Source organism: Cervus canadensis, chromosome 5, assembly GCF_019320065.1.
Source record: "Cervus canadensis isolate Bull #8, Minnesota chromosome 5, ASM1932006v1, whole genome shotgun sequence".
Taxonomy (NCBI): domain Eukaryota; kingdom Metazoa; phylum Chordata; class Mammalia; order Artiodactyla; family Cervidae; genus Cervus; species Cervus canadensis.
The window spans coordinates 28,422,760-28,449,077 of record NC_057390.1 but is presented as its reverse complement, the minus strand read 5'-3'; the positions used below and the strand labels follow the sequence as shown (position 1 = coordinate 28,449,077).

The 26,318-nt window shown below is 55.1% G+C and overlaps 1 protein-coding gene across 4 annotated transcripts in view; it reads right to left on the bottom strand.

Annotated features, from left to right (window-relative positions):
* The window catches only part of TTC7A (tetratricopeptide repeat domain 7A), a 120,072-nt gene that overhangs the window by 8,527 nt on the left and 85,227 nt on the right, over positions 1-26,318 (bottom strand). For all 4 annotated transcript variants that reach the window (XM_043468495.1, XM_043468496.1, XM_043468499.1 and 1 more), the window contains 4 exons: positions 19,270-19,386; positions 15,186-15,283; positions 12,986-13,120; positions 5,862-6,064 (listed from right to left, as the gene is read on the bottom strand). In XM_043468495.1, coding sequence (XP_043324430.1) covers positions 5,862-6,064; positions 12,986-13,120; positions 15,186-15,283; positions 19,270-19,386 — 553 coding nt within the window. The remainder of the gene's footprint in view (positions 1-5,861; positions 6,065-12,985; positions 13,121-15,185; positions 15,284-19,269; positions 19,387-26,318) is intronic.

The following is a 26,318-nucleotide window of genomic DNA, read 5'->3' as shown; positions in this document are numbered from 1 at the left end:
TGTAGTGAGTCAAGATAGAATATGTGTACCGGGGGAGAGGGGACAACAGAGGATGAGTTGGTTGGATGGCATCACTGATTCAATGGACATGAGTTTGAGGAAGCTCTGGGAAAATGGTGAAGGACAGGGAAGCCTGGCATCCTGCAGTCCATGGGGTCACAAAGAGCCTGCGCAGGTACTCACCCTCCAGGATCGGGGATGGGACCCTGGGGGCTGGGAGGAGCTCTGTGCAGCCAGAGTTTATCTCTCTGACCTCAGAGAGCAGAGCCTTCTGGTTGGATTCCTGGAGCACCTGCAAAAGGCCCAACCCAGAACCTCAGGTTTGGGTGTGGCAGAGCCCTGGCCCTTGCTGAATCAGGTCCTGCCTCAGGGAATCAGAGGGATGGTGGTGGGGAGCTTCTGAGGACTTAAGTTGTGAAGTGGCACACCCCAGCCTAGAGAGAGGGAGGCAAGAAGCTCTCTGGGGTCATGGCCATGCTCTTGATCCCCAAGTCCACTTAGAAACAGCCACGCTGGGAGCCGCAGGGAGAGAATGCACGCGTGCATGCTCAGTTACATCCAACTCTTTGGCCCCGTGGATTGTAGGACCCTCTGTCCATGGGATTATCCTGGAAAGAACACTGGAGTGGGTTGCCATTTCCTTCTCCAGGGGATCTTCCTGGCTCAGGGATTGAACCTGCGGCTCCTGCACGGCAGGTGGATTCGTTACCACTGAGCCACCTGGGAAGGCAGGGGAATAATTCCTCAGCCGCTCTCTTAGAGGACAATGGATGACAGAAACACTGTCTTCCCCATCCCTTATATGTGGAATCTAAAAAGAAATGATACAAATGAACTTACAAAACAGAAACAGACTCACAGAGTTAGAGAACTAACTTATGATTATGGGGGACTGGGGGAGAGGATTGGGGGAAGGGATAGTTAGGGAGTTACATTTGGACACAAATATATCCACTATATTTATAATGGATAACCAACAAGGACCTACTGTATAGCACATGGAACTCTGCTCAATGTTCCCTGACAGCCCGGATGGAAGTGGAGTTTGGGGGAGAATGGATACACACGTATGTATGGCTGAGTCCCTTCACTATCACCACCTTGTTAACGGCTACATCCCAATACAAAATAAAAGGTTAAAAAGAGATAAACACTGTCTTCCTGGCTTTCCAGGGGCATCTGGAGAGAGAACAGGCCAGGTCACGAGGCCAGGACTGCTTCCGAAATCACATCTCTGGGAATTACATCATGGGAGCCAAAGCTCACACAGGGCTGTTTCCTCCTGCGGTTGGGGTGCGTGAGGAGGAAAGGGTTCTGGGAAGATGGGGCAGCAGGAGCTGGAGCTCTGTCCCAAGAAAGAAGCATTACCAAGAACAGGGGCCTGTGAGGAGCAGGGCAGCCTGGCAGGAGAGGAGCCAGGAAATCCCACTCCCCGGGAACCTATCCCTGGTAGAGAGGAGGGTGGGGCACCACCCACAAACACAGGCAGCAAGGAGGGAGTCCTGGCTGGCTGCTCCTGGCTGAAGCTTTCAAGCTGCACCTGGAGCGAGACAGGCTGCACCGAAGCATCCGTTCTCGCGGCTCAGCCATGCGGAGGGGAGGGAGAGTGAGGCGGTGGGCGGCCGGGGCTAGTGACCTCCTCCCACTATGGCCAGGTGACCTCAAAGGAGCCCCCTCTTGGGAGGTGCTCAGGGACCTGATGTCACTGCTAGGCTCCGTGCCTTCCCTCAGCATCCCTGCTTCCTAGGAAGCCCCCTCTCTCGGCCACGCCTGCGGAGCCCTCTCTGAAAAAGTGTCACCTGGAGGCCAAGGCCTTGCTGGTCTCGGGAAGTACCCAGCTTCCTTTCTCAGGTTTCTTCAGAGGTGGGCAGGTACAGGTCAGGTTGCCCCTTCGTAACTATTGGGTTGGCCAAAACATTCGTTAGTCTGCATCATCTGATGGAAAAACCCAAACGAAGTTTATGGCCAATGCAACACATTCTCCTGCAGGTAAATTAAGTTCTGAGCACTCAGGCCAAGTGAGTGGGGTTTCCGGCTACCTGGAGGGGAGGTAAAGACTGAGCTGGCAGAGACTGTCAGGACCTGCTCCTGGGGTTTCACCAAGTATTTCCATTGGCAGAGAGCATGCCTTTCTCTTCCCACACCTGGTGGACTCCCAAAGCCACCTGGCCACCCCTGAGCCTGGAGGAGGTGGCAGCCTGTGGCATCAGGGCTTGATGGCACAGATTCCTCTGGGACACTGCTGTGTGCGTGGCAGGGACTCTTCAGGGGCACAACCCTGCCAAAGAGGTCTCTCTTTCTTGCCTGATCTGGGTGGAAAAGCCTGAAATGAGCCCAGAGTGGAGCCAGAACCATGGAAACACCTCCATCACGTCCCAGGCTGGGAGGGCAGCAGGACGGGGAGAGCAGAGAACACACTTCTGGGCCAAAAGTTCTTATTCTTGGAAGCCTGGAGCCCGGCTCCTAAAAGCAATAGCCTTCCCCTCTGAGAGGCTTTCTCCAGCCTATCTCCAAATCTCCTGTCCCATGTACACAGCTCCAGAGAGGCCCCAAGGCCGGCCTCCTGGTGATTGACCATCCCGCCTTCAGAACTACAGGGCAGAGCCGGGCATCCCCACAGCGCACTGAGTGTATCTCTGCCTTCCTCTCTCTAGAACTCAGAGTGTGGGACTCAGCAACTATGTTAGAGGGCTCACTGAGGGACCCAGAGCTCTTCCAGCCGGGTTATGGGTGGCTGTGCTCTCAGGGGAGAGGGATGTATCTCCTTCCTCTTGTACTGAGCAAGGGCAATGTCCTCAGAGAGCCACAGTGGCATCATAAGACCAGGATGTCCTCCTCCCTGAGAACCCACCTTGGCAATGACTCCAGTTGCGGGGGAGTACTGGTCCCCCTACCATATTCCTTTTTCTGGACAATTCTCCAAGGATGCATCAGATTCAGGCTGAGGCAACTACTGTGTCTCTCTCGTTCTCTACTATTTTTAGATTTGTGAATCCTGGGGATTCACATCAAATCTAAGGGATTTGTGAATCCTTACATAAGTGCCAAGCTGACTCAGACCAACGGGGAGTGACTCCCATTATGCAGTACCATGGTGAAAAAGATCCCAAGATCCCATCTGTGCTCAGTGGGAAAAAGTGCTGTGACCGATTAGTGATGTCTGTCTTGGGTGAGGGACTAGAGAGTGTGGCGTGTATGCCGTGTTCTGCCTTCTCTGATATTGCACTGCAGACTTTCAGAAGTGCCTTCTCATGTATCAGCTCATTTGATTATAACACTGGTGGTCTAGGAATGATGAAGCTCATTATTCATTTATAAAAGGAGACATTAGGATCATGGAAGCCAAGTGTGTCTTTTCCTAAATCACTCAGGTGAATTAGGGCCAGAGCTAGGATTAGATCCCAAATATTTTGAGTCTCAGGACAGTACAAGGGAATGCTGGAGACCAATACACCAAAGTGTTCATGTGTCTTTAGGAAAAGAGTGCTTAGTAAATCTTCCCCAGGCTTGAAATTTGCTATTCTTTATGCATATGTGTGGGATGCTGGCAGGAACACAGCATGTGGAAAGGGGATAGGCTGCCTATGCTGGAGCCGATGCCCCTCTGGTTGCCTGTAACTTCACAGTGGGCAGTCCTTTCTCAGATTGCATCAAATCAGCTAGGCACCCCAGGAAGAGAAAAGGGGCCATTTCAGAAACATCTGTAGGGAGCCACTCTGGACAGCTACTCAGTTACCATGGAAACCCACCCTTGGAAACTGCCTCAATTTCAGGAAAATAGCTACAAACAATAATAAGCATAAATGAAAAATGGTACACTTGCTTCAAAATTGTACTTGTTACCGGATTTGGCTGGGTTTTTCCAGGGGGGCTGAGACAGTAGGCTCCTATCTGCGACCGTAGAGGCAGGCAGCCGTCTGCCTGGCTGCAGGCCTAATGACAGAGCCTGCATCCTCTGGCTCCTTAATCAAGTTTCTGGATGTGACCTTGGGGGAGGCATCTATTAGAGAAGCTAATGTCTGGAGTGCAGGGGGAAGGACAATGTGCTTTGCAAGAAACAAACATTTGCTGAGCAGACTGGAAGGCAACACGGTACCAGGTGCAGGGAACCTGGCCCAGGCTGAGATGCTGCTACGTGGGCCTGAGCTAGGAATCCAGAGATCAGGCTGAGATGGGAATCCCTGTTTTCAAGGACTCTTGGGGTTAGCAAGGAACTTATAAAGATGACCTGGTCCAGCTCCTCCTCCATGTGACATTTACATTCTCTGGGCAGCATCCTCACCACATGATTCACGAGTCTGTCCTCGGACTATGCCAAGAGTTAAACCATTTTTCCTGATGCTGAGCTGACAGCTAACTCCTTGCATCTACTCAGGAAAAAAGCAGACCCCTTGTGACAGTGACAACCCTTCAGCCATCTGGAGCCATTCCCCTGGGGCTGCTGATGGGGCAGACATCAGTGACACCCTCACGGCTGTGCTCCTCACAGAGTTCTTAAAGCAGGGCATCTAGGTGGAACCCAGACCCCGAATGTGTTGTAACTATGGGCTCCTAAATTATATTTCAGAAATCACTGTACATGCAGGCCTGTCCACTTTTAGGTCATTACATTTATCCTGATACCTGCTCTTTGAAAGCAAGTAAGGATGGCAAGGAAAGAGTTCTCCCTAGGTTCTACTCAACCGCCTGTTGGAGACATTCCCTGGACCAGAGTCCCCACTGCACAGGTAAGTAAAACAGGTCCTGAGAAGGGGCTTTGCCAACAAAGGTCCATCTAGTCAAAACTATGGTTTTTCCAGTAGTCGTGTATGGATGTGAGAGTTGGACTATAAAGAAAGCTGAGCGCCAAAGAGTTGATGCTTTTGGACTGTGGTGTTGGGGAAGACTCTTGTGAGTCCCTTGGACTGCAAGGAGATCCAACCAGTCCATCCTAAAGGAGATCAGTCCTGGGTGTTCATTGGAAGGACTGATGATAAAGCTGAAACTCCAATACTTTGGCCACTTGATGCAAAGAACTGACTCATTGGAAAAGACCCTGATGCTGGGGAAGATTGAAGGCAGGAGGAGAAGGGGACGACAGAGGGTGAGATGGTTGGATGGCATCACTGACTCGATGGACATGAGTTTGAGCAAGCTCTGGGAGTTGGTGAAGGATAGGGAGACCTGTTGTGCTGCAGTCCATGGGGTTGCAAAGAGTCAGACATGACTGAGCAACTGAATTGAACTGAGAAGGGGCTGACTTGCCCTTGACCACCCAGGAAAAGAACAGCAAAGCCAGGGCAAAAGAACCAACCTCCTATTCCCAACTGCCAAGCCTTCCCACAGGAGAGTCACTGAACCCCGGACACCCACACCCTGGCCTCCATGTCCTAAGATTAGGGGCTGTTGGCCCCTCTTAGCACCCCGAGGCCATTCTCCATGTGTGCTTGAGTCAGGCCTGACACAACAGTCCACCCCAAGACACTGCCTGAATCCCACAAGGAGGCATGGGGCTCCTCTCAAATGGGGGAGGCAGTCCTGTGATCAGGCAGGGCCTGGGGATGAAAAAAAAAAGCATTCTGGTATCTGTCTAGAGTCTGCAGGGCAGGGACCTGATGAGCACCTACAGTGAAAACCCTTGGGGCTAGACGGCCTTACAGAAACACACCAAGAGGAAGTCACAAAGAATCAGCCAACCCTCCCAGAGTTTTTCATCCACTCAGGCCGGGGATTGAAGGGGAGTGGCCCGCCATATGGCCTCTGCTCTCCCAACAGGGCAAGGAGGAAGCCGTCTCCCACAGATACCAGGGCACTGCAGGCAGGGGAGGGGTGAGGTGGGAGGGGGCTCTGGGGTCATCTGAGGGGGTGCTGGGCTGACTCACCAGGCTGTGCATGATGCGCACACCGTCGGGGTTCACCGTGAGCGCCTCCTTGTACAGCTGCTTGGCCTCCTCCAACCTGCCCTTCATCTCGGCCAGCCGGCCCCGCATGTAGAGCACGGAATGTGAGGTGGGAAAGAGGCCTGCCGCCTCCTGGATGCAGAAGCCCGCTTCCTTGAGGTGCTGCTGCTCCATGAACAGCTCAGCTGTGAAACCAGAAGGGCAGGTGAGGCGGCGGGAGAAGTCAGAGACGGTGGCCCCCTCCCACATCTGACCGTCAGCCCCCGGAGTTCAGCAGCCTGTCCTGGGTGATGGAACCAGCCCCCCGAGACGCAGCACAGGATAGGCTCACTCTGGGGCACGGCTGTGGCGCCAGCCAATGGTTTCTGAGTGCTCACCCTGTGTCAGGATCATGCCACCGGCTGCACGCAGAACAACTCTGCCAACACTCACAAAACCCTACAGGACCATCACTTCTATTACCCACTTCGGGGAGGAGGAAACGGGCACAGAGAGGCTGAGGAACTCTCCTAAGGCCGCAGGGAGACAGAGTGATGGAGCCAGGGTTCACACTGGGCTGTCTGACTTCAGAGCCTGGCAGTCAGGGCATAAGTGGGGTCCCCTGCAGCTAAGTATTTGCTCAGGTCCTGTTCATCACTTGTTCATCTGTTCACCATGTGTTTGGGGACAGGGTGGGGGGCAGATGAGGTGGCTCCCCAGGGAGGCCAACTGACTGAAGAGCTAACTCTACCTGCATCATCAGGACGAGGAGAGCCACGTGATGCTGCCAAAAATGGGACAGGAAGGAAGTCCCGAGGGCGCCTGCGAAGGGGCAGGGCTGGGGCTCACACCGAGAAGCTAGAAAGCCACCAGTATACACTGAGAGCTGACTGTGGAGCCTGGGCCAGGCAAGCGTCTTCTCTTATTTCATCCTCATAGGTCTGGGAGGGAGGCAGGCTCTCTCCCGTGTCCCAGGCTGACAGGGGGAGGACCTCACCCCAGCCCCTTGGTAGAAGGTGCAGCTCCCGACCTCCCTCCAGACTCAGGACTTTCCATCACACAGCAGAGAACGTCTTTTTCAACCAACTGGCGGGGAAGATCTCCCCACAACCAGTGTGCCTTCTGGCCCCACATCAGTAGAAAATGGGGCAGTTTCTCCAATCCTGGCCCAGCCCACACAAACGCACATTTCAAACCCACACTGTGCAGGTACACACCCGCCGCAGGTGCTGTCAGAAACACATGCTCTGGAGTTGCTTGCAGCCCACTCAGCCCGCCTCCCATGGCAGCCTGGGCTTGGGTGCCCCCCTTGGGGGCTGGCGCCCCACACCGATGGGAGGGAGCACAGAAGGGCAAGCAGAGCCTGGCTCATGACTCTGCCAAGAGCCATTCCCAGCAACGGCTGAGAGCTGAGGTCACACTGGTTCAGATCAGGTCTGGGGGTGCTACCAGAAAGGAAGCTACCAGAAAGAGGTGGAAAACCTAGGCCCAGGCAGCCCTCCTTCTTTTTCTAACAAGGAGCAGGAGGAGGCCTAATAACAGCCTTGACTGTGCACACAGCACCGGGGGCACCCAGCGTGAATGCAGTCTAAGATCCGCTGGGTAATCAAAGCAGCCTGAACACTGCAGAAGGCTTTCTGAGCGGGGTGCTCTTTTCCTTTCCTGGAGATGAGAGTGTGGGAGAATCAGAGAATTAACTCAGAGGAGCCAGGATCGCATGATAAGGTGGGAGAGAACAGCACCGGCTCTTGTCCGCAGAGATGGCCTGAACCGGAGCCACCGCCTGGGCTATCCACTGGCTGCCTTCATACCTGCGTCCAGCATCCGGCTGCTGAGGACCGACCATGTGCCTGGCCCTCCCACGAGAAGGAGAAAGAGAGGAGGTGGGGGAAGGGGAGCAGCTGAGCCACCAAACCACTGGAGTGACCAGGGCCGTGGAGTGACAAGTGCCAGGGCTGAGTGTTCGGGGCACTCAGATGGGGTCAGGCCAGCTGGGCTGGTTTGATCAGGGGAGTCTTCCTGGGGGAGGTGGCATCTGAGCTGGGGCCTGAAGGCACAGGGGCACTTGGCCTGGCAGAGAAAAGGGAGGCCATGCTTGGCTGGGTCTGGAGGGCTGGGCAGGTCTTTCCAGGACCACGGGGGAAAAGGGAGGGAGGAAGTGTGAGTGGTGGGGGCGGGGAGGCCTGTCCCGCACCAGCCCCTGGGCTGCTTCGTCCACCACCAGGAGCTGAGCTCAGAGGCGAGCTGGGCTCTCTCCTCCCCTGGACCTTGTCCCAGCAGGCCCTCCTCGGGCCTGGCCCACCTGGTCCTGGCCTGGCTCATTAAGCTGTTTACAACTTGCTGCCCTGACTCCTGAGCCTCGTCTCTGGAGGCTGGCCCGCGGTCCCTCCCGTGGGATCTCCTCACAGTGCCTGCACATCAACACATTTCAATTACGAGGATCCTCCCTCCTTCCTCGGGGCCCTGGGCTTTATCCCAGCCACACAACAGAGGACAAGCTCTGAAAAATAGGTAGGGCTGCTCTGCTCTGATGGACTTCATCACCAGCCAGGCAGGAAACCACGTAACACAGAACAGAGCCAGAGGTGAGGGCTCTTGGCTACCTTACAGACGGCCCCCGGCGGGCCCACTGCCAGGGTGGGTTCCCGGACCTGCACACAGACCCACAGGTCGGAGGGCTGCAAATGTACCCCTTTTTTCTAGCCTCAGCCTCCCCGGGCAGTTGTTTTACCAAACATGGTGCTCCCCAGCCAGCCAGCCTCAGGCTGCAGCAGGAGCCCTATGGCACAGTGCCCGCCCACTGCCCAATCCTCTACCTCCCAGCCCTGGTGACCAGGGCCCCAAGGTATCCATACCCAGCCCAGTCTCCCCTGGCCAGGGCTGGATAAGCACCCGCCATCATTGGATTTTCCATGGATTCTCATAGTCGAGGTCATCCCTCCAGCAAATGGGCCTCGAAGCCCCCTCAGAGTCAGAGGCTCCTCTCTGATCCCCTTGGTCCTTCCTCTGTCCCCCTCCCTCTCCTGGTCTCCACTTCTCTCGGCTTCCTCTCTTCCCACCCCGGCCCTGACCTCCTCTCCTGTCTGTGTGTTTCAACTTTTCTTCTTCCCTCCATCTCTCTCCACCCGCGCCCCCCACCTCTGTGCTTTTCTCTCAGCAGGCTCCAAATGGAAAACATCTGTTCCCTGGAGCTTTGCAACAGTCCCTTTTATTATTTTTTTCTGAGGCATCCTGATCTAACCCTGCACCCAGAGCTGGCTCCAGTTCTCCGGGTCGTTCCTGCCAGTTCCGAGCCCTCTCTGCTGGGAGGAGGGCTTTCCTCGGCTGGTCCCGAGGAGCAGGGTGAAAGAGGGTCCAGGGCCAGGCCTGGGGCCTTGGAGGTACCTCCCCAGGTGAGATGGCTTCCGAGAGCCCCCCCGCCCCTGTAAACCCCAGAAAGGAAGCGGGGCTACCCGGGCTAAAAGGGCAGAGGCCTTCCAGGGCAGGAGATAACGTTAGACCCTAAAAAGAATCCACCTTGAGCTCCAGTGGTGGGGGGGACGTGTCTCCAAAAGTTATCCCTTAAAGGAAATAAGCACTTCCCTATATGGGTGCCCAGAATAAAGGAGAAGGAAGGGTCGGGGAGGGCAGGGGAGGAGTGAGAGAGAAGACCATCTGAAGGGAGGATGGCCATGAGAGTAACAGAGACTCCAAAGGTCTGAAGGGATGTTTCAGGGTTAGCCTGGGACCCAGGGGTGTGTGATGCATTGACTCAGGCCACATGGCGTCAAGGCCCTGTGGGCCTGGGCGCCCGACTTCCTGTCCTGGGTGCTCTCCTCACGAACTCAGGAGGAGGGGTTGACTGACAAGAGAGGAGGGAAGAAGGACAAGCAGGAGCACAGGAAGAGAGGACGTGGGAAGGGGGCATAAAGGCCAGAGGGAGAAGGGCAGGGAGCTGGGAGAGAAGGGAGAGTGGAGGGAGATAAGGGAAGAAATAAGGAGGAAACAGGGAAACATCAGAGTCAGGGGAGCCTGTTGGACCAAGGGTCAGATGCAGCTTCTGTCTCATCTATAAACACTGCCCTACTGCCCCACCCCAGGTCCCCAGTCTGCCTGGCCAGCAGCAGGGGCAGCATCCACTTCCGAGGCCATCTAAAGAGCCAGGGCACCGGCGCCAAGACGGTGTGGATCTGCCATCGGGAAGCTGAGACTCAGGCCAATTTTCCCCCGACGCAGGGAATGCCCACAGCTGCCTGTGAGCCCTGGGACCCTCAGGGCAAGGGGACTCTTCCTGCACCCACACCCCTCTCTAGCTCTTAGCTCCCAGAGACACGAGCTGCAGTGAGAGGAAGGTGGGTCTTCCTGCCCTTCTGGAAGGCACCTCCTGACACTCAGGATCCTGGAGCATCTATGGGGCTGGGTGATTCTCCCCTTTTCACACAAATCCACTGCCAAAGAGGAGACATTTTTGAAACTCATTGAAAGAAGCAACATTTTTGAAACTCATCTCTCAGGCAGAAACCTTCCGTGAAGCTTCTCACTTCAGACTGGAATGGGAAGGAGTCTTGAAGAGGGTGGGGAGTGGGGAGTGGTGGGGCAGGAGGACAGTTGGGAGACGAGGGATACATTTCCCAACCTAAGTGCAGGTTAATGATGGAACTTACTGCTAAGACAGACTGGGATGCAATTAATCTTGAAACAAACTGGAGGATTAGCTCATTCTAAAATGATAAAGGGGGGTAGTTTTCTCTTCCTAGAAATCTGGTGCAGCTGGAGGAATCATTAGGCTGGGTGGGTGGGGGTGGTCATGGGTGTTGCTGATGACGATACTTGTAGCTTGGGTCAGGTGGGGCTGAGGAGGCTTAGGGTGGTCTGCTCCTGGCAGTCCTTCATTCAAGGGGTGCTGAGCACATGCTTGCTGGTGATGATGATGGCCAAGGGAGGGGAGGGGGCTCATGCAGTGAGGATTCTCCAGAATCCTCCCACACTCAGAATGAAAGACCTAGGATACCTTCTTGCTTCCCTTTTTGCCTGTGGCAGCTACCTACCAGTCTATCCTCCTTTCTTCTATAATGAGAGATCCCCTGATTTTTAATGGGGCAAATGTATACCCAGAATAATGGCACCTCCCAGAGTCCTTTGCAGGTGGATACAGTCATGTGACTAAGTTCTGGCCAATGGATCCTGAGGGGAAGTGATGTATGCAAATTCTAGGACATGTCCTTCTAGGGACAGGGTGTCCTCTTCCCCCACCCTTCCAGGTTATGCCTTGGCATGTGAATGTGGTGGAGAGCCACCTTGGGTCACCAAGACAAGAGTGACACCACAGGAAGGGCAAAGCCAACAAAACGGAAGGAATCTGGGTCCCTGGACCAGAAGAGCAGAGCGGTCATCCTAGTCAAGGCTGCCATCTCTGAACTGTTATAGAAGGAAAGAGAAGTGTCTACCTCATAGAAGCCACTGCCATTCTGCATGGTCATACACCCCAAGCTTGTCTCCTAACGCCACACCGCCCAACCCTCACCTTGCACCACAGTTCAAGCATTCAGATTTTGTTCTCAGAGTTCTCCATGGGCCAAACATCTAGGATAATGTCCAGAGAAGAAAGGCTAATAGGCAAATTATTGAAGGATGTTGCTTATACCAAAATTCCCAAGTCTAATCACAGGCTTCAGGAAGCCCTTTAGGCTTACTTGGAGCTACCAGAACATACTACCCCCCTAGCAGAAAGCATCATTTCTCACAGATGCAAGCAGCCTTGTAAAATGCAGATACGGTTGTTACCTGCTAAGATGAGTCAACAAGACAGACCATTAACACAAAAGGCCTTGGGAGTGCCAAAGCAGGTAGCATGCACCTCCCAAATCCGACCACTCATCAGTACACTGCCAATATATTCCTTGAAGTTGGTGAAACCCCGGGGGAGGGTGCAGCTTTCTACCCCAGGCCCCTGTGGGGGTGGGGCCCCAGTATGCCCACCAGGAGCTGTTAGAGCTCCACGTCTGAGAAGATGACAGGGCATCTTTGCCTCAGAGGAAGCCTAGCTCGTTATCCCTCTGGACTTTTCAAATTTCTTCTTCCTACTTCAGGTGCAACAAGCGACACTGGAACACAGCCCCCGCATCCCTAGCATCCCAAGGGAGCCCGATATGCTAACTGGGGCAATATCTGCATTATTAACATGCTTCCCGGTCTAGTCTTTTTATGAATCCTTGTCCAATTTTTTCCCCCAGATTTAGATCCTGTGGAGGGGAGAGTGGGGGCATCCTGCATACTAATGTGTCCATATGTGGAAGCTACCAGTGGGGAACTGTAGATCCTCAATCAACAAGCACATTCTAACTCTGACTTGCAGAATCTGCAGGTCCCAGGAAAGGAGTATCTCCTTTGTCTCTTCTCTCTCTCTCCAGGGGTTATAGACACTGCCCAGGGGCAGGGCAGGTGGGAGGCTGGGGGGGAGGGGCGACAGGAGGGTAATGAGTACCAGGTGAGGAGCTTCATGCGTGGGTCAAGGGGTCATGTTGGCCTGGTGCATTTTTAGTGTTCCACTCACCCTAGCACCTTCCTTTTACTTTGGCTGCTGCTGCTACCATTTTATCTCATTCAGGCACATCCCCTGTCTTGGTTCTCTCTTGTTTCATTCTAATCCCCCTCTCACACCCACTCCAGTATTCTTGCCTGGAGAATCCTATGGACAGAGGAGCCTGACGGGTTACAATCCATAGGGTCGCAAATTAAACTTTGCCGAGCACCTACTATGGATGTGCTAACTGCTCGACACACACTAGCTCTCATTTCAGATCAGAACAGTAAATGAGCTGTGGGACTCTGAATCTCCTGCCTCCCCAACACTAACAGACCGTCCAACCTGGAGTTGGTGGCAATGGTGCCTACTAGCTATCAAGAGAGATCATTACCTGAATGGCGATCCTTGAGTTCCTAGCCCTCTGCTTTCAATGAACTCGACCCCCAGCTTTCTTGGGGCCAGCACACCTCACTTCTGCTGTAGCTCTCCCAAGAGTTCTCGGGGGTTTGAGTCCTAACTGGTTCTCTTCAAGACACAGCTTTCCCACCTGGGCTGCCAGGGCAGACCCGCAGGAGCCAGAGGGGGCCTGGGTGGCCTGTAGGTAGGGGGTGGGAGCACTCACCAGCCTGGAGCCAGATCTGTTCCAGCGTGGTCCACAGCTGCATGGGGCCCTGCTTCAGGACCGAGCTGGGCACGGTCAGCTCCGACATGGCCTCCTCCAGCCGGGAGGCAGCAATGGATGATGCCCGCCGAGAGCCTGGAGAGCAAGATGGGAAAGGCTGAGCTGCAGGCCTGGTGACAGTGGCTGCATAGCCCTGCAGGAGTGGCAGGGCATGCCGGGTCACAGCAGGGTGGCCGGGCCCTGCAGCTGCGAAACAGTGCACCGACCCACTAGGAGGGGCCCACCTAACACGCTCACCCACGCCAAGAGAGGGGTGGGTTTCTGAGGGGCAGTGAGGCAGTAAGCCCACTTCAATCCCTAAGGAAGAACACCGTGAACGTAGGCAATGGTGGGCATTCTACCAACTGCCCAGGATACTGAAGACAGAAATGGTCTCAATGTCCACCAGTGGGGACTGATTAAAAATAAGTGAGATTATAATCATACTGGACAATACAGTCATTAAAATAACAATGCATAACAATGGGTACTGATGCAGAAAGATGGTAATATCATGCCGTTTGGTAAAAAAGAAGCAGACTGCAAAAGAGTAGGATCACAGTTTTATAAGAAACAAAATACAGGAATGTTTCCGAAAGTCTGAAAGGCCACTTATTAAGGTTTGAGTGGTGAAATGATGGATGACTTTTCCTTTCTCCCTTTTATATTTTTACTTTCTGTTTTCACAAGTGCCTATTATTTCTTTATAGAAAAGTACCTTAGAGGAGGGCACGGCAACCCACTCCACTATTCTTGCCTGGAGAATCCCATGGACAGAGGAGCTTGACGGAACACAGTCCATAGGGTCACAGAGTCGGACACAACTGAAGCGACTTAGCACGCACACATGGTGGAATGATGGGTGAATTTTCCTTTCTCCCTTTTATATTTTCACTTTCTTTCACAAGTGCCTATTATTTCTTTATAGAAAAGTCCCATTGGAGGTTGGGCTGTGAAGGATTCTTGGGTAGCAGCTTGGGCCAGACCGTGTGACCTCTGGAGAACTTCTCCCCATGGCAGTCCTGAGTAACACGCGTCCCTGTTCAAGATATACAAGCTGTTGACATTTACGTTTATGTGCAGGTGAAATGCAAGCACTTTTTTTCCCCTCTCTCTCTTAGAGGCAGTAAAGGCTCCAATAAACTCAGAGACCTTGGGGCAAACCACAGATGACTTCAGTTTATAAGGCGAGTGTTCATAGAGTCCTAATAACTTTGCCCAGAGTTTTTCCCTCTCCAATTGCAAAAGTGCTACACTCCCCGGCACCGTTGCCTCCTTGGAGTCAGCAGCTCTACGTCCAGCCCGTCGCTCCTCAGCTCAAATCAGGTGCTGGGTGTGGCTTCAGGAATCAGCTTCATCTCTTGACAGCAAAGGCGCAAGTTGGTTCACGGCCACAGAAGTGGAAAAGATGAGCAATGACACCAAATACAACTCCCTCACACTTTCATTCCCGTGACTAACTTTGCTTGTGTTTTGGAGGAAGGTATTCGCTTTAATCAGGTCCTGGGTTAAAACATGTAAGCTTGCAGATCCTAAACTGGTTTGAATTTCACAAGCCATGGATGTCAGGATGAATTTTTCCAGGAAACTACGGTCAGATTTAGGCTGAAATAGCAGCTCAGCCCTTCCTTTCTACTTGACTTGATCTGTTGAGGACATTATCGTGGCAGACCTTGGCCGTGAGCTTTTTTTTTAAAAAAAAATTCATTTATTTGGCTGTGCAGGATCTTTGTCATGGGAACTCTTAGTTGCGGCATGTGGGATCTAGTTTCCTGACCAGGGATTGAACCCAGGCCCCCTGCATCAGGAGCGTGGAGCTTAGCCACTGGACCATCAGGAAGTCCCCTTGGCCCTGAGCTTCAGCCTAAGGGGAGACGGTCTCTGTGCTCCACAGTTATCTCTCCACCCCAGTCTTCCCTACTCCCACACAGATGATGGGGTCCCTCTCTTGCCTATGCCATCTGCCTACTTCCTGCCCCAGGCCCAGCAGCTATCCTGCCACTCTGGGCCCTAAAGAGGCCCGAGGGCAGTTCCTTAGCACAGGACCTTGGGGAGCAGCCAGCCAGAGGCAGGATGGATTCCACCAGGCCGGGCAGATGCTCACGCTGGGACAGGGAGCCGCGGGCTCATGTGGACAGCTGCCCACAGGGCACATTCTTACCAGAGTCTGCATCATGGGCATCGGGCAGAGTCAAGTGCATGCCACTCTGTTTCTTCAGCGTGAGGCCCTCGCCGAGGCTGCCATCCTTTTCCAGGCCCCTGGAAGGCAAGGGAGGGCCAGGCCCCAGTGAGGTGGAGGGCTGGCAGGGAGAATGAGGGGAGCCTTACGCCAGGTAGGCTCTGGGGCTGAGTTCAGACCTGAGAACAGAGCTAAAGATCACTGGGAAGGATGGAGAAGAGCAGCAGGCCAGATCACAGCTCAGGCTCAGGATTCTAGAATCTGGTTCATCCCAGAGCTGAACTGACATGATAGCCCTCCTTATTGCCTCCTGCCCACTCCCCCCTTACTCCTGATCGCCCCCTGCCCGCTCCCTCCTTACTCCTGACCGCCCCCTGCCCGCTCCCTCCTTACTCCTAATCGCCCCCTGCCCGCTCCCTCCTTACTCCTGATCGCCCCCTGCCCGCTCCCCCCTTACTCCTGATCGCCCCCTGCCCGCTCCCCTTACTCCGATCGCCCCCTGCCGCTCCCCCCTTACTCCTGATCGCCCCTGCCCCGCTCCCGACGCCTTACTCCTGATCGCCCCTGCCGCTCCCCCGTTACTCCTGATCGCCCTCGCCCGCCTCCCCCCTTACTCCTGATCGCCCCCTACCCCGCTCCCCCCTTACTCCTGATCGCCCCCTGCCCGCTCCCCCCTTACTCCTGATCGCCCTGCTGCCGCGGCTCCCTCCTTACTCCTGATCGCCCCCTGCCCGCTCCCCCCTTCTCCTGATCGCCTCTCCTGCGGCTCCCTCCTTACTCCTGATCGCCTCCTGCGGCTCCCCCCTTACTCCTGATCGCCTCCTGCCCGCTCCCTCCTTACTCCTGATCGCCCCCTGCCGGCTCCCCCCTTACTCCTGATCGCCTCCTGCCGGCTCCCTCCTTACTCCTGATCGCCCCCTGCCCGCTCCCCCCTTACTCCTGATCGCCCCCTGCCCGCTCCCTTCCTCGTCCACCCCACAGGCTGTGCGCCTGCAAGGCCATCAGTCTCCTCACTAGTCCCTGCCGTGACCACGTTTTGTTTCCAGAGCTACAAGCTTACTCATGCTGCTGCCACCAAGGATGTTCCTGCTGTTCTCGAGGTCCACCCACCCCCCCACCCGCTTTAGAAGCCAGTCCAGGGTCCCCGCCTCCCTCTAGAGGCTTCGAGCAGCTCATCTGCCCTCCGGCTACCTTCCCTCCCTGCTCTCTGTCACGGGTGGATCCCAGTGCATGCACATGCGCACGCACATGCACGCACACACACACACACACGCTGAGGACCAGAAACCCTCCCGTCCATCTAATCCCTCTTCTACCTTTTGTGTCCTCTCGGTGTCCAGCAGAGAGCCAGGTACAGAGCAGGCGCTGTGAACTGGCTTCCATGGAAAGCCTGTTCTTTTGTGGACCAGCCCGCCCTGCAGGCACAGAAGGCCCAAGCCGCTCCCTGCCTCAGGGTCCCTTACCCTGGACTGCCACAGTGGCCCTGGAGGAGCCGGACGGGGCCCTTCGGTGACAGATAAGCAGTCTGGCCATCTTATCACAGCTCCCCCAATTCCCCAGGTCCCTGCGGCTCCCACACGGCTAGGGAGGCTCCTCTTTTTTAAAGAGTGGGGTGTGGGGGAGCCGCCAGCTCGGAAAGGTTACGCCCATCTTTGGGTGCACACAGCCCCTGAGAGCACCCTGCAACAGCACCCTCCCAAGGGTGCTGTGGCCTTAACCTGCTGACTGCGGAGTCTCAGAGGACTGAGGCCAAAAGGGCAGGAGAGGAGGAAGCGGGCCCAGAGGCCTCCTCCCTTCAGAGTGGACCCACAAAGAACAGCAGGGCATCCTTCCGTCTTAACGCCGGTTCACACGGAGCTCGGGCCTCTGGGTGCACAGCCATCTTTGTGGGCATTAGAGGAAACCATCCACAGAAACACAGTGGGAAAGGCCTGGCTCCCACCCTTCATGCCCACCTCTCATTCTCGGGAGGCACACGCGTGTGAAAGAGCCAGAGACCCTGGGGGAAAGCTGGGGGCTGCCCCTCCTTAGCTGTGTGACCCTTGGCAAAGCTACTTAACCTTTCTAGATCTTACTTCTCTTTTCTTGAGTTATTGTGTGCAGTTAACGAGCATGAGAATGTCAACATCACAAGGCTGTTGTGAGGATGAAATGAGGATGTGGACTGGGGCCCCTCCCATGCCGGCCTAGAGTAAATGCACAGACACAGCTGCTGCTCCCAAGGGGGCTCTTCTAGGGGCTTCAGAAACGACTCAGCTCAGGGACCTCTTGCCACCTGGTCCTAGGCCCCTACCCTGAAGAACCTGACAGCCGGACAAGAAGAGACAGTCCACGCTAAGCATTTAACAAAGACCCGGATGCAGAGTGTTGCACTGGGGCCCCAGAGGCCAGGCACAGGGGGCTCCCCGAGGGGCCGCGTGGGCCGGTCCAGGCAGAGCAGAGCAGGGGAAGATGGAAAAGGCTCAGAGTGGGAGGCAGGGCTGGCAGGGCAGGGCGGCCCAGACCTTCAGGCTGTGGATTCTGGCCTTGATCCTGGACTCCCCAGCCCAGATGTGACAAGTTTTTGCTTGGTGGCTTCAGGTTCAGAAAGAACACTCCCTATTCTTGGGAAAGCCAGGAGGGGATTTGGATTTGACTCTCTGCTCCCAACAGTTTGCCTCCAACTAGCTGGCCAGGCTGAGCCCTGCTCTACCCTGAGTGGGTGGGGGCTGGGGGGGGGGGGTCCTCCAGAGGTGAGGGTGAAGATGGTGGCTTGAAAAGACCCCAAGGCAAACCTGACCGCCCCACCATCGAGAGCTCCTGACAGCTCTACGGCTCTGTTGCTCCTGGAGGGGAGCCACAGGCTAAGCCCTACACGTGGAGACAAGGCTGCAGCTCAGAGGGGCCCTGCCATGATCGCCTAGATGAGCAGGCAGCCAGCCATCCGGCTGAGAGGCGCGCTCTGCCAGCTCTGGGGCAGCTCGTCTCTGCAAGTGGAGCCAGGCCATGCACCTGCCTGCCTGTCACAGCTGGTGAGTGGCAGGGTGAGGGGCATCCAAAGGCGGGCCCCCCACACACCAGAGTCTGGCCCTCACTTCACAGCATCCAGCTGCCAGGTGGTTCCCCAGTTCCTTTCTGAAAAGTCCCTCACTCCAGGGCTGCCTGCTGGCAGCTTCCACCCACTGCCCTGCTCTGCCCTGGAATCTCCCAGGCCCAAAGCCTGCAAAGAGAGGGCTGACCCTACCCTGCCCAAGGATTTTTTATTCAATCAGATTATCTTCGGGCCTCCTCTGTAAATTCCAACTTTAGAGACATTGCTTTGGGGATTCTAAGAGGTTGCTAGGCTCCCAGAGTCCCAGTGAAAGTGCCCACCAGAGTGGGGTCCCCTGAGGTGGTGGGGAGATGACACAGCCAGACAAAGCGAGTAGAGCAGAAATGAAGCCCATTTCTGCTTTGGGCTGCACAAGTTGAGCCCAGGTGTCTTGGCAGGTGTCAGCAAAGACGTTCTGCAGATTCAGCCTGGACAAGAGTGCCCTGCTCTGGTCAAGGAGAATCTCAGAGCTGGGGGCTGGAGCAGGAGATGGGATGTGTGGAGATGGGGGGCCCTTCAGGAACTCAGCTTTCTCCTCCTCCTCTCCCAGCTTACAGATGGAACCAGGAAAGAGGTGACAAGCTCCACAGGCTGGAGACTCAGGTTTAAGCCCAACCACTACCACTCACAGGAGAGTGGCTCTGATACGTTATATAAGGTCTCTGGGTCTCAGGTTAAGAATCCCGGGGGTGAGGATAAACTATGACAGTGGATAAGATAAAACCAGCTGATGGGGGAGGTGCTTAATAATGATTTCTCTTCCTTCTTACCCCCCTGAACTTTAGTTTCCTAAAGACCTTTTTTCCGTCCTTCACAGAGGATTGTCAAAAGATTAAAATTAGGGCAGGCCGTAAAAGGCCCCAGGAGCAGTAAGTCCCATGCCCTCAGACATCCTCACCACCCTCTCACCCACGAGGCATCATGGCCACTCAGCTGTGGACTGTTGCCCTGGCAACCACCACCTCCCAACTCCGTCTGGAGGGACCCGCCACTCACCCCAGCTGGGAGAAGCTGTACAGGGTCTGCCAGAGTCGCAGCATCTGTCTGCAGGTCACCAGGGCTTCCTCTGGGCCTTTCAGGACCTGCTCCAGCTTCACCTTGGTGAACATCAGGCTGTGGGAGGGAGAACAGCAGTGAGAACACCTGAGGGGCCCCCTTCCCCTGGCTTTCCTCCCGGGGTGGAACCCCAAGGGATTGTGCCCCACCAGAGCAGCCCCCATCAGCCCACCTCCCCAGCACTCAGGAGGCAGAGTGCCCACAAGCACGGCGGCCGCAGCCGTATCCCTGGGTCACGTGCTCTCTCTCTGCCTCGTTTCCCCATCCTCTCTGCCGAAGCACAGAGCGCTCCTCTGCATTTGTCAGCATCCCTGTGGCTCTTGCTTATCCCGATCCTGTACCATCCCGCCCACCTCTCAAGCACTGTCTGCCGTGGTGGCGGTCTCCCCCCACACCCTCAGCTCTGCAGCATCCTCCTCACCGAACACATGGCTATCTTTTTACTTACATGCTCTCCAGGCCTTATATCAGAGACAGACCCAGAAGGAAACTGACTCAAGGAAAGAGGCTAAGAAAGGAACGGGTGAAAAGGTCACCAAAGGGCAGGGTTCTGCTTTCCCTCCTCACCAGCATGTGACAGGTGCTTGAATGCAAACTGTATCCTGACCCTGAACACCCGAGGATGATCAGGTTTTCCTTTATCTTCACTGAATAGTCGAAAATTGCCAGTTCTCCTCATATATTCAATAGGATGAAAGTGACATGAAGTCTTATTCAGTCACTGTTTAGGAACAACAGAATCTCTTTCAACCCCCCCAAACCTGAAGTCCTCTAGGGTAAGAACAGTGGGAACAGTGGGGATGTGGCCCTGAGAGAGGCAGGGAAGAGAGGGAAAGGGCTGGTCCCACCAGAAGGTAGGTCCATAGCAGGGGTGGACGGACAGCTGCCCCGCTCTGCCCAAGACAACAGTAGATACCATCAGAGCACTGGCTCAGCATGACCAGGGTGATGCCAAGTGCCTGCCCTTTAGTTGCTGGGGAGTCCAGGGTCCTGATGAGGGCCAAGGCAGTGGCTATTTACCAACATGTATGGAAATACTGAGGTCTTTTCCCCACGGGTACCGCCAGCCACACTGACGCACACCAGCTGCCTGGCAGCCTGTGGAGAACTTGGCTGAGCCACTGAGGCCCAAACAAGGCTGTGACTCCTGGTTCTCCTCGGGTGGTGAGCGGTGAGCCTCCTTCATTCAAGACACTGCTTCTGGGCAAATCCATGGTCTCAGTACCCTGGTGGGACCTGCTGGGGACACTGTTCCTGCCATCCCCAGTCCCTTTTTCCAGATTCTTGAAAGGTCCAACACTCCACAAGTATTAGGAGCCTCTGTTTTAGGAACATGAAGACACAATTTCGGCCTTCCAGGTGACAATTAGTGCTAAAAATGACAAACTGCTCACAGAATCCAGGGCTGGGGTTTTGGATCAGACTCAGAATAAGGAAAAGCAAGGATGAAGGGGGTCTTGCTGGGACTGGTGTTTGATGAAAAGGAACGTGGGGTGAGATGTGGCTGAGAGTTGAGGGAAGGAGGAAAACTGTGGTGGGCTATGGTTAGAACAGGTGTTGGTGCAAGTGCAAGCTCTCCAGGGGGCAGGGACACCCAGAACAGCAGAATCCCCTAGGCAGGGTGACTGGGAGCTGGTTCCCTGGGCAGTCCTTTGGGCAGACCAGCCCTGCAGCATTCCCCTGCTCCCAGATCTCCCCAGACCCGCCTTCTCTGCAGCATGCCCCTCTCCACCAGGGCCTGGCCCCCTCCTGCTCGCTGGCTGTGTCCCTGAGGGCCGGCAGGGGTCCGTGGGATGGATCCAACCACACCATGTGCCCGGAACAGAAGTGGCCGAAAGCTGAGCTGGTGTTACAGTGACTTCTACCAACACAGGCTCTTCTCCTCACGGCTGCTCACATTCCATTAGCATGAGCGACCCAGAGTGGAATTTCTCAACCCAACCACATCCTTTCTGGGCTGGGGCAAGCACTCTGACAGCCCTCCTCAGGCTGGATCCCTCAGTCCCAGATCCCTGGAGGCCCAGGTTAACTCCCGAGATTTCCCTGGTCTCACCACCAGGACCATCTTCCTTGACAAGAAGCCCTGCGCCGACTGTGACCTCAATCAGAACGCCTCTGTGTGCCACCTTCCATCCCTGCCACTGCTCCCCATGACCCTGGGCACCTGTGTGATGCTCACGGGGTATTAGTGGCACCTGGACCACAGGACAGGCTTCCCGGCTCACCTATGGTTTCTTTCACGTCGTTGCCCCTGCTAGGGCTCCCCTTCCCCTGACACGTGGCCAGCTCCTAACCAGGTGCCACCCTCTTTCCTTCTGTGTGTCCCCATGGGGGCCTCACCCCCAGGGGTTTTTACTATGTCATGGGGACATGGGCATCCACACATAGTGGGCACTGCTGAAAGCTCTCCAACTGGTGACAGGGATCAACAAACCACCCCACTCCTTGCTGCTCTTCTAGGACAACCAACTACTGGTCCTCCTGGAGCACAGGCTCTCTCTCCCTCCCATCTGCCAGAATGGGTGGCACAGATCTTCAAGCAATGGTACGAGGAGGCTGGCAAGGCCCTAGGGTGCTACTATGGATGGTGGGGCCACAGCCTCATCAGGACTCAATGCTTCCTGGGTGGAGCCCTGGGGAGGCTGCTGGCAGTGGGGCTGGGAAGAGAGGCGGAAGCCCTGGCTGCCCACTCCCTTCAACCAGCCCAGCCCCTGGCATACCTGTTTTATATACTGAATGAGTCTAACATGTCATCTTAAGAAACGCTTCTGAGACTTAAAAAACCACTATTTTAATCCAAAGTTCTAGTCTTCCTCCTAGAAGTGTGATCACCCCTGCCCTTCTCTGCTTAGGACAACCTTCAGTTAGCACTTAAACCACTCTCTCTCATTTACACATATGTATGTATGTGTGTGTGTGTGTGTGTGTGCACGCGCACACATAATGTTTTCTTTTTTCCCACATAGGCTTATGCTTTTAACAATGAAGAAACACTCACATCAAGCATTTACAAATTCAGATACTCTACAGAACACTCGGCAGTCAGCCCTACGTACAGATGGTAAAACTACCATCTATCTTGTCCTGGGTCTTGCTGTGTGTCCCCGCCTGGGTGATGAGTGCCTGCAGGGCAAGACTCTGCCGCCTTCCACGTCAGCATCCTCCTGGCTTCCCTGGTGCCTGGCACAGAGCTGAGCGCATGGTGTCCATTTAGCTTAATACTATGAGGATGTATGTGTGTTGTTACAACCCTCCAGTCACATTCTGGGTCTCATGGTCCACAGTAAATCAGAGCCAACTTCTGAACCGCTTCCCACTGCTAACTCCCAGCTAGGAGGCAGGTGGGGAGTCTGCTCGCGGATGCCTCAGAACTGCAGCGAGGGCTGGACTCAACGCAGCCAACAGGCAGAGTGCCAGCCGATTCCATTTTAAGCTGTCCAGAAGCAAAATGTCCCAGGGCCTGGGGAGGAATGGGGAGCTTGGGATGTGACATGAAGGTATCTGGCTCCATGGGACAGGGGGTCTTCATCCCAGAGAAGGGTCCCCCAGGCAGAACCAAAAGTACAAGAGAGGAGAGTCTCTGAGGCAGGAAGGCTGGGATACTGGAATCCAGCAGCCCTCCGATGCTCTAACATGAGCCATTCCGGGGGAACAGCCCCACTGCTGTCCTGACCCTGCCCTGTGACGTTGGCCCAGGAGTTCTCGAGAAACCCGAGCCAAAGTCCCAGCTTTGCACTGCCACCCAGCTGGCATGTCACAGGTTCCAAACCTGTGACATAGGAGTGAAGTCTCTCGTCCCGTCTGCCCCAGGGACTCCTGCAGAATGAACTGTGATGACCCAGAGCAGCAGCTGAGAAACCCACAGCTGCACTAAGTCCTCAAGCACGGGCCTGCCCAAGGCTCTGGGAAGGGATTCCTTTATACTTGCAGGTCTGAAAGGCCTCGAAAATCAGCATTCAGGCCAGGTGCCTTCGAAGGCTCTCAGAAAGCCCCAGACCTTCAGGGCTTGTTCAGCAAGGCAGGTGGGATGAAAGATGGGCATAAGAAAGGAAACGGAGGAGAGGGGATGGACAGAGCCACACCAATCCAGGCAGAGCGGAAACCACCTCTGCTGTGACCCCCGCCCTCCTGCAAGCCCTTTCCTGTTTTTTAAGATGTAGAATAAACAGTGAGGTCTTTTAAGGCCGAATGCTTTCACCATGCCCGCCAGGGCGTCTGAAGGCAGATGTGAAAGTGAGTGTGCTCTCTGGGGAAGGCGAAGGAGCAAGGGGCAGTGTAGACGCCATGCCCTTTGTCCCCACCACAGGGGTGAAGCTGCTGGGGCTGCAGGAGAAGAGTTCCAGGTGCTTGTACTCTGCACAGCCCAAAGGCTGAGGCATGAGTGCCCGGTTCCTAGCCAGGAGACCAGTGTAGCTGCGGCCCACCCTCCAAGCACTCACATCCTTCCTGACGGCCACCAGAGTTGTGGCAGTCCCTGCCGGCCCCCTTCCGAGTCACCTGCACAGGTCAGCACCAGGGGTCAAAGACAGATACTCATCGGACCTGAACAGAGCCAGTCCCTGTTGAACCACGACCAGTCTCAGCCCTGCAGAGTCAGTCTGTCCGTTTGCATCCGGGCCAGCCCTCCTCCGGTGGGGGAAGACAGAGACCAGTGAGGTCAGCATATCCGGGTGTTGCCACAGGTCACTGCCTTTGTAAGTCTTTCTGGTCGCTCTGGCCAGGGGCTGATGATGGAGGTTCCTAGGGGAAAGCATGGATGGGCCTAGCACCCGCCTCTCTTCCCAGGCCCTCTGCCTGGCCTGCACTTCTGGACCAGGATCAGCCTTCTAATTATTTGTCAAGAGGATTAAGACTTGGAGCTATTCCCCCCTGAGGCCAAGACAAATCATTTCTTTCCACTGCTATGAAGAGGAACTATCTTAGGGTGGCCCTCCTCAGAACTGGGTGAGCATGAGCCTTTCCAAAAACTTTTCTTAAAAACAAAACATTATTTTGTAAATGGGGGATATTTTTGTGACAATGGCTCTGGCTAAGCCAACAAGCACTGTCCTGGGGTCAGAGTTCATCCTGTCCATCCCCCTCACCCAGGGTCTCCAGTCATCTTCCTGTGTTCCCTTCCTGCTGCTCACCCCAGCACCCCACCCTCAGTGGCAGAGTGGATGCTGGCAGAACTGAGCTGGCTGCGGGGAAGGACATGGGCTGTGTGGGCGGCAAGCACAACAGGTCCACATTTTTACTTTCATGTTCCTTGAAAGAAGTTCCCTGTAAAATGTACTCAGCATGTGCAATAATAAAGACTTGGCCATGGTAACTGTTGTGTACCCGAAGAAGCCGCCTCTGTCCCGACTCACTGCCCAGCAAACAGGAGGACGTCGTGCTGAAGCGTGGCCTCTGGCCTCAGACAACGTGGGTCCACTGCTAGGCCCTGCTGCTCCGGAGCAGATGCCTTGGCCTCTCTAAGCTTGACCGGCTGTTGGTAAAGCAGGGGCGGTAACAGCGCCATCACGGAGGGCTGCTGGGAGGACTACAGGCAACAGAAACCGGGAAGGCAGCCGGCCCTGCTGCATGGCTACTCCTCAAGAAAGGTCTGCCGTCATCCCGAGACCCCTCCATCATTACTGGTCTTTCCTACCAGGCTCCGGGCTCCAGCACATACCACATCTTTCTCATCTTTATATGCCCAGTGCCTCACCTAACGTCATTCAACAAATCATCGTTGGATAACAGAAGGAAGTTGAGTCACAAGGACTCACTGAGGCCTGGAAGGCTGTAGGGTTCCCAGGACAGACTGAGGCAGCCACGTTGCAGAGCACCCTGTGGAAACTCCCCTCTTCCTGGTCCCGCTGCCCACGTGAGTCTCCCCGGCCCTGGCCTCTGGCTCCTGGCCCTCAGGGGAGTCCTTTGTGATGGGGAAGGGTGGTGGCAGGTATGGTAAAGGCACGAAAGAGGGTATTATCTCTTTAAAGGACAGTAATTAGTAATTCCAGCTGATGGCCGTGCTTCGTTGTTTTAATGAAGAGTTCTATTTTTATAGAAAACACATAATTGAGTGGAAAAAGCAGGCTATTCTCTGAGTCACCACGGCCACGCCTCTGGAAAGTCTTAACTCCTCAGCCAGGAGGCCAGAGCCTGCGAACAGTGTGGGCTTCGGTGGGAAGTGGGTCTCTTCCCAGAAAACGGGGCCTGAGTCTGATGACCCAAGTTAAAATCCCAGCTTCCCTTCCTCTAGCCCCGTGAGCCCCGAAACAGTCATTTCAGCTTCTCAGAGCTTCAGTTTCATATCTGTAAAATGGGACAGCAGTATCGCTACACCCTCGGGGCTATTAGGAGGAAGCAAGGCACACACAGGGCCTAGCCCTTCCTAAAGGGTCCTGTTATGTACTACTGCTCACTTATGCCCTCTCTGCCTCTGTTTCTTCATCTGGAAAACTGGAGTTAACAACAGTTTCTACACCTCCCAGGTTGTGAGGAAATTGAGCGAATGCATGGGAAGCGCTCAGAGCAATGCCTGGCACACAGCTGAGCGCTGGGTGCCTGGGATTCAAGCATAGCAGGGCTGGTCAGCTAATCAGCTGGCTGGGGTTCTAGTCCCTGCTTTGCCACTCATCAGCTGTCTGACCGGGAGAGACCAGTGAACTCTCCAGTTAGTTTCTTTACCTTTAGAGGAGGAGGGTAAGCGGAGAAGGCAATGGCAACCCACTCCAGTGTTCTTGCCTGGAGAATCCCAGGGACGGGGGAGCCTGGTGGGCTGCCGTCTATGGGGTCGCACAGAATTGGACACGACTGAAGCGACTTAGCAGCAGCAGCAGCAGGAGAGTAAGACCGAAAACTAAACAAATCAAACCATGACAATGACAAAACAGGGTGAGGGGATGTGAGAGCACTCTGAGGGCTGTAAGAAGCCAACGTCCCCACGTGTTCCCTGCCTCCCTCCCTTCCTTTCCTCCATCCTTCTGAAAGAACAAACAACTCGGACAGTCTGTCCATCA